The sequence below is a fragment of the Equus quagga genome, unplaced genomic scaffold (assembly GCF_021613505.1).
Source record: "Equus quagga isolate Etosha38 unplaced genomic scaffold, UCLA_HA_Equagga_1.0 HiC_scaffold_3869_RagTag, whole genome shotgun sequence".
NCBI classification, from domain to species: Eukaryota; Metazoa; Chordata; class Mammalia; order Perissodactyla; family Equidae; genus Equus; species Equus quagga.
Genome location: NW_025793685.1, coordinates 19,828 through 26,725, shown reverse-complemented (window position 1 = coordinate 26,725; position 6,898 = coordinate 19,828). Strand labels below are relative to the sequence as shown.

Here is a 6,898-nt window from a genome sequence, read left to right as displayed (position 1 = left end):
GTATAATTAAAGCAAACTGTCAAGAAACAGAGATAAAAACTTACAATCAGTAGTCACCCATTTCTTCCTGACCCCAAAGCCTATCATTGTGACACCATACTTTCTTCCAGTGCAGTGACTTCTAGGACTAGTAACTTAGCCTCAGACCAACTTTGAAAATTTCTGATAAACAAATGAAAAGGTTGATTTTGCTCTAAGGAAGATAGGGTTCCATACCAATTTTTGGAGAGGGCAGTGACATGATCAAACGTCTACTTTAGAAGGACATGTCTCCATTACTCAAATGCACGTAGTCATACACTTTAAAGTGCAGATTGCATTCTAAATCACACTAATGTGTTCTTTGGCTCATATATTGTCAGAGATCATTTATTTCAACTCCCCAGTGAAAGTTTATATGTTTTCTATAATATCTCAAATGATAAATGCTTTTGGGATGCAGGACTCAAAGCACAATGAATATCACCTTAGTTACATTAATTCTGAATGTGCCATTTGAGACCACACCTTCTGCATGGTGATTTTCATCTCCACATTTCTCAGGGTATAGATGAGAGGATTCAACATTGGAGCAATCACAGTGTAAAACACAGAGATTTCCTTATCCTTGTTCTCACTCCCTGCAGGTAGAACATAAATATAGATACAGGGCCCAAAGAATAAAACTACAACCATTATGTGAGAGCTACAAGTCGAGAGAGCTTTGTGTCGCCCTGCAGAGGAATAGGTCCTAAGATTATACAATATGAATATATAAGAAGCTACTAAGACAAAAAAAATGGCAACTGTCACCATCCCTGAATTAGCAATCACTAAGATACTAACAAAATGAATATCTTTGCACACTAGTTTCAAAAGAGGCTTCACATCACATACATAGTGATCTATCTGATTAGGACCACAGAAAGGTAAATTGAGTACCATGAACAGTAAAGCAACAGAGTGCCAGAAACCTACAACCCAGGCCATGACAATCAACATGTTACATCTCTGCCGAGTCATGATGACCACGTAGTGCAGGGGCTTGACAATGGCAATGTAGCGGTCAAAGGACATGGACACCAAGATGAACATTTCCACACCTCCTAGCAAGTGGGCAGTGAAGAGCTGGGTCGTGCAATTGTTATAGGAGATATTTTTTCTTGTGGCAGCTAAGTCCCTGATTAGCCTGGGGACCACAGTGGAAGTGTAGCAGAGGTCCATGAGGGAAAGGTGGCAGAGAAAGTAGTACATGGGTTGTTGGATTAGATGGCTGCAAGTGATTGTGAGTAAGATGGTGGAATTCCCCATTAAGACAGCCATGTAACAGAGCAGGAACAAGAAAAAGAACAGTAGCTCTATATGCTTACTTTCACACAGGCCCATAAAAACAAATTCCGTGACATTGTTTTGATTTTCTATGAGGTTGAGTTGAATTCAGAGTACACAGCAGAAACTCAATACATCTGAAATGGACAGAACATTATACATCTTTAGTAGCACTTTTTAAACTTTGGGGAGATTTATACATTAAAAAAAAGATGTAGATCATACAGGATTTACTACAGACTTAATCTGCTAAATGCTTTTTAGATTAAAGGCATCATTATATGTCAAATGATATTTAATGAGAGCATATTTTCTGTCTAAAAAATTTTGTAAACATTTTGCATGCATTTAACTTATAAAAATGCGATAGGTACTATTTTAATACTCATTTTAAATATGGGGAAACAAAACATAGGAGAGTTCAGCTAATTAAACCAATTCATTGAGATATTAAGTAGCAACCTAAGATGAAGATATATTTGATGCCAGATTCCATGCTCCTGGGAGCTGACACTATACACCGAGCAAATGAAATTCCAGCTCTTGTCCACCTCCATAAAGGATATGAGATGTTTCTCCATCTCTGCTGTTAACTTCCGTATAACTTTAAGCCAGTGCCTCCCCTTCTCTATGCTACATGTAAGTTGTGTAGAAAGATTTTTGTGTGAGTGTGAGGAAGATTGCTCCTGAGCTAACATCTGTTGCCCATCTTCCTCTTTTTGTTTCAGGAAGATTGTCACTGAGCTAACATCTGTGCCAACATTCCTCCATTTTATGTGGGATGCCTTCACAGTGTGGCTTGATGAGCATTGCTGGGTCTGCACCCAGGATTTGAACCTGCAAACCCCAGGCTGCTGAAGCAGAGTGCATGAACCCAACCACTACACCCCCAGGCCGGGCTCCATGTATAAAGCATTAATCACACACAAACATTCCATACATCCAGTGGAACAAAATATTTCGTCTCAATATAAAAACTTTTAATCATAGCAGAGCATGGCTGATTTGGTTGAAAATAGTTTCAGTGACTCTCCTTCCTAACATGTCTGGTCAATATTCAGAATGAGAAGAGGCTGGACATAGGGAACTAGAAGCACAATATTGAGCATCTGAATATAGGAATACAAGCTGTGATTATATAAAATCTTCACCTTTTTGCTAACAATTCTAAAGACATTTTAGAGGTCACTGTTGAAATGTTGTAAACATTTTAGAGGGATAGTTGTTTTCTGTTGACATGTTGAAGAACTCATTGTGATTGAAGAATGACCTGCTTATTTCAAACTCACATTTAGAACAGTGCTACTGTTTTAATATAATATAACTAGAAGCAGAGAGTAAATATGTTGAAACCATCACCTTTTACCCATAACCAAATATCCTCCACAGCAAAATCATGGTTTTCTTTAATGTGTTCATTTCAATGGTTAATGTTTTTCACTGGTGTCAATGGTTGAACCATATGATATGGTAGACAGAACCTTCATCAAACGATCGTGAAGATGAGCCTCCAGTCTCACATGTCCTGTTGATTTTCTCTTGTGAGCACTGAGCAGTTCAACTTCTCTGAGCCTCCTTCTTCAAGTGGCAAGTGGAACTAGCAATACTGGATCTATTTGCCTTATGCCAAGAGTAAAATAAATAAAGTTCAGGCAGAGAATAGTCAATATAAAGATCTTATGATTCTAATTTGTCAACTCCACAAAACAGTACGCCCACAAACATTTGGAGAGAAACAAACTGTTGTATAAGACAATAGATAACAGCATTTTCATCAGTTAATTGGTTTTACCTTTGGATTTTTGTATTCTGTCAGAAGAGGATTAAATGAAGAACTCATATTAGACATACATTAAGTTTAGGAAGAAAAATAGGAATTGGTATAAGTTTGTACTGGGTTCAAAATAGATCTTAGCAAGGTACTTTTTTATGTACAAGTTGAGAATATCCAAACAGTTATTTTAATGTGGAGGAATCTGATCAAAGGATGAAAAAAAATCTAAAGATAACATTTCGTTAAAATTATAGTACAAAACTGTACAAAAGCTAGAGAATCAAATCTTAGAAAGGGCAACTTTTAGTTTAGAATGTCTCCTGAACATTGGTGCAAGCCTCAGTATCTCTTAACATTTGGGCCAGCACTGCTCAGATTACAATGATTGAACATCAGCTGGGAAAACACAGACCGATAGGAAAAAGAGGCTTCAAAGCAATGCCCATAGACTGGGTCTAGCAGGAACTCTCTGAGCAAGCTACCTCATACAGAAACATCCCCTACTCTGATCCTCAGATCATTTTCCTTCTGGTCTTTTAATTCATCAAATCTCCCTGTGACTCTTTCCTTTCTTTCTCTATCCCTGTTCTCTCTTTCTCTACGTTTCTCATACACACACACATACACACATACTCCACCCATATATATGTTTAGATACACAATGTTTTTTGAGCGAAGAATATTGAGTTTACCTTTTCACATACCTTTCAGTTAAAGAGCATCTCCCAGAAATCCCCTCTTTACACTTTAAATTCCTTGAGAAAAATCTCTGTGAGAAATTGTTTGCAAAGACATGTCAACTGGAGTTTGAAAGGAAAAAAAAACATTGAAATAAGATTCTTGGGGAGTGGGATATATAACTAAGGACATTAGAGTATACGGATAGTGTAAAAATCTATTAAGGTCACTTTGAGATGATTTTTCTGTTTATTCAACACATCTATAATAAAGAACGATTGTGAAATTGAAAGTTATGGGCTATATTATTTGACGTATTTAGAGCAAAATGCTTAGATACCACAGACTAAGTAACAACATGTTCTAAATACTTACTAAATACTTTTCGTGTACCAACAATTTCATCTTCCCTATGACCTAATGGTAGCAAATAATTATTGTATTATTGTCCCTGTTTTGCAAATGATGAAAGTAGGACTTCAGGTTACAGAAGTACTAAGGGGAAGGTCTATATAAACCATTTCTCTCTGATTTGAAAGCTCATACTTTTTTCATTATGTTTGAATGTCTTCTCACTAATACAAATAAAGGCTTAAAATCCTCAATTTACCCTCAAATTATCATTCAGATTTTCCTGAATATCCTTTCTTGAAAATGAACACAAAAACATATTAATCCAGAAGAATTTAAACTTAAAAATTTGAATTACTAAGATCAAAATTTTGTATAAAATGGCTATTCAGAATTCCAATTACTTTATACTAATTTAAATATGTATACATATAACTAATTATAATGCTCACTTCTGCAAGATTTTACATTTCTTTGGAATGTCAGGTTATCCTTTAGTCTAGTTAATTTTATTTTTCTGAGACTGTGCTATGAAACATCATATAGATGTGGAATGCCTCTGACTCCACCATGAACTTCCATCCAAAAGAAGCTTTTAGGACAGCATTTCTGGGAATACCTGGGGTTAAAAGCACAAGAGGGACTAGAGGGAAAAAAGTCCCACAGGCATTTTACAGCAGCCAGTGTGTGTGGTTGTAATTGTAAAAATAAAGCCGATACCATTAAGTGGGCATATAGATGGACCTGAGACTCACTTCTTTCATTTAATTTCTTGAGAATTATCATGACAATGATTCAATACTTCTGTAATATTATAACAGTGATGAAAGATTATGTGTATTTTTTCTATTTCTCTCTTCTGCTAGAATAATTTTTATAAGGACTGAAGTATATAATATATATTTAATAAATATTGAAATCTTTATTATCCAATTATAAAAATATACTGAGAAAATCTGAAAAGTAATAATATTTTCCTCATCAACATGACATCATTGCCATTAGGATGGAGATTTAGAAACAATTTCTCAACATTTAATTATACTCACCGGAAACTTAGAAGCCATGTACATTATTTTGTGTTACTTAGCATCATCTAACATTTGAGTACTGGTTAGAATTGGGAAATGCCACAATGTATAGTCATTTTTCCTTCTTATTTTAGTTTGTATTTGTTTTGCCTTGTTTTGTCTCCCCCCCACCTCAGGTGAGAGAAAGAGAACAGTCAGTAGAACCTAAATGGAACAGGTTGAGTAAGTCATAGTCCTTAGTACATAGTGCATGATCCTCATGGGTCCATGCAAGATCCCTCCAAAGTTTATTTTATTTTGCAACATACTTTTTCCTGTTTTAATTGCTTATTTCCACTCTGTTTGCCATTCTGGATGTCCATTGTACTCTTACATATCCAGATCTTTCTAGTCCCAGGGTGTTGCACATCTTATGGATTTCCTATAGCCATACACATCTTGAAAATAATCTCTTACAATACTCCCCTTAAGTTATGGCATTTGACTCACTCTTCTCCTTGCTCCATGACCCTGACTCATACATGTACTTAATAATAAAGTCTAAAAATGTTTGAAACAAACTTATATCTACATTAAGAACCATAAAAATCCAACTTCATAGTGATGATTAAAATGTTCCTTTTTAAATTATTGATGAATAAACCAGGCAATAAGGAGGGATATAAAAGATCTGAATAGCACAATTCAGAAGCATATATAAAATTATATATCTAACAAAGAATACTTATTCTTTGCATGAACAGAGAAAATATTTATAAAGCTAATTATTAGATAATTTAAAAAGCCTCAACATATTTTATTTTGACCACTAGTCTATTCATGTATCTATGTGTTGGTCATTGCTTTATTGTCCACATATGAGTCAAATCATATGACATATGACTGTCCCCATCTGACTTATTTTGCTCAGCATAATCCTTCAAGGTCCATCCATGATGTCACGAATGGCAAGGTTTCATCTTTTTTATGGCTTAGTAGCAGTCCCTTGTATAAATATACCACATCTTCTCTTCTCTTTCATTTTTTTGATGGGCATTTAGGTTGTTCTCAAGTCGTGGCCCTTGTGATTAGTACTGCTATGAAGAAAGGGATGCATATGTATCCTCAAATTAGAGTCTTTGTGTTCTTTGGATAAATATCCAGAAGAGGAATAGCTGGGACATGTAGTAACTCTACTTTTAATTTTTTGAAGAACCTCCGTATTGTTTTCCCTAGTGACTGCTCTAGTTTACATTCCCACCAGCAGTGTGTGAGAATTCCCTTTTCTCCACATCCTCTCCAACACTTACGTTTCAGCAATAGCCATTTTGATGAGCATGAAGTGAGATATTGTAGTTTTTACTTGCATTTTCCTAATAATTAGGTTCACAGCATAATTGAGCAGAAAGTGCAGAAATGTCCCATACACCCATATCGCCACAAGGGGACAATCTCCCACACAGAGTGGTACATTTGTTACATCAAAGGAACCTACATTGACACAACCTTATCACCCAGATTCATACTTTATATCTTGGTGTTGTACATTCTATGACTTTTGACATGTATAACGACGTTTTATCCATAATTCTAGTAACATACAGAGAAGTTTCACTGCCCTAAAAATCTTTTGCTCTACCCGTCCATCTCTCCCTCCCCTCAACCCTTGGTAACCACTTATCTTTTTGCTGTCTCCACGGTTTTGCCTTTTCTAGAATGTCATATAGTTTAAGTCATACAGCATAAAGCAGATTTCAGTGGTACTTTATTTCTTGAC

At 35.6% G+C, this 6,898-nt stretch overlaps 1 protein-coding gene across 1 annotated transcript; it reads right to left on the bottom strand.

The window, feature by feature from the left end:
* Positions 1-471: 471 nt before the first annotated feature.
* Positions 472-2,678, bottom strand: LOC124232254 (olfactory receptor 4P4-like). The gene is made up of 2 exons (XM_046649216.1): positions 2,675-2,678; positions 472-1,397 (listed from the first exon to the last, which is right to left on the bottom strand). The coding sequence occupies exons 1-2, from the start codon at positions 2,676-2,678 to the stop codon at positions 472-474; spliced, it is 930 nt and encodes a 309-aa protein (XP_046505172.1).
* Between the last annotated feature and the right edge of the window lie 4,220 nt (positions 2,679-6,898).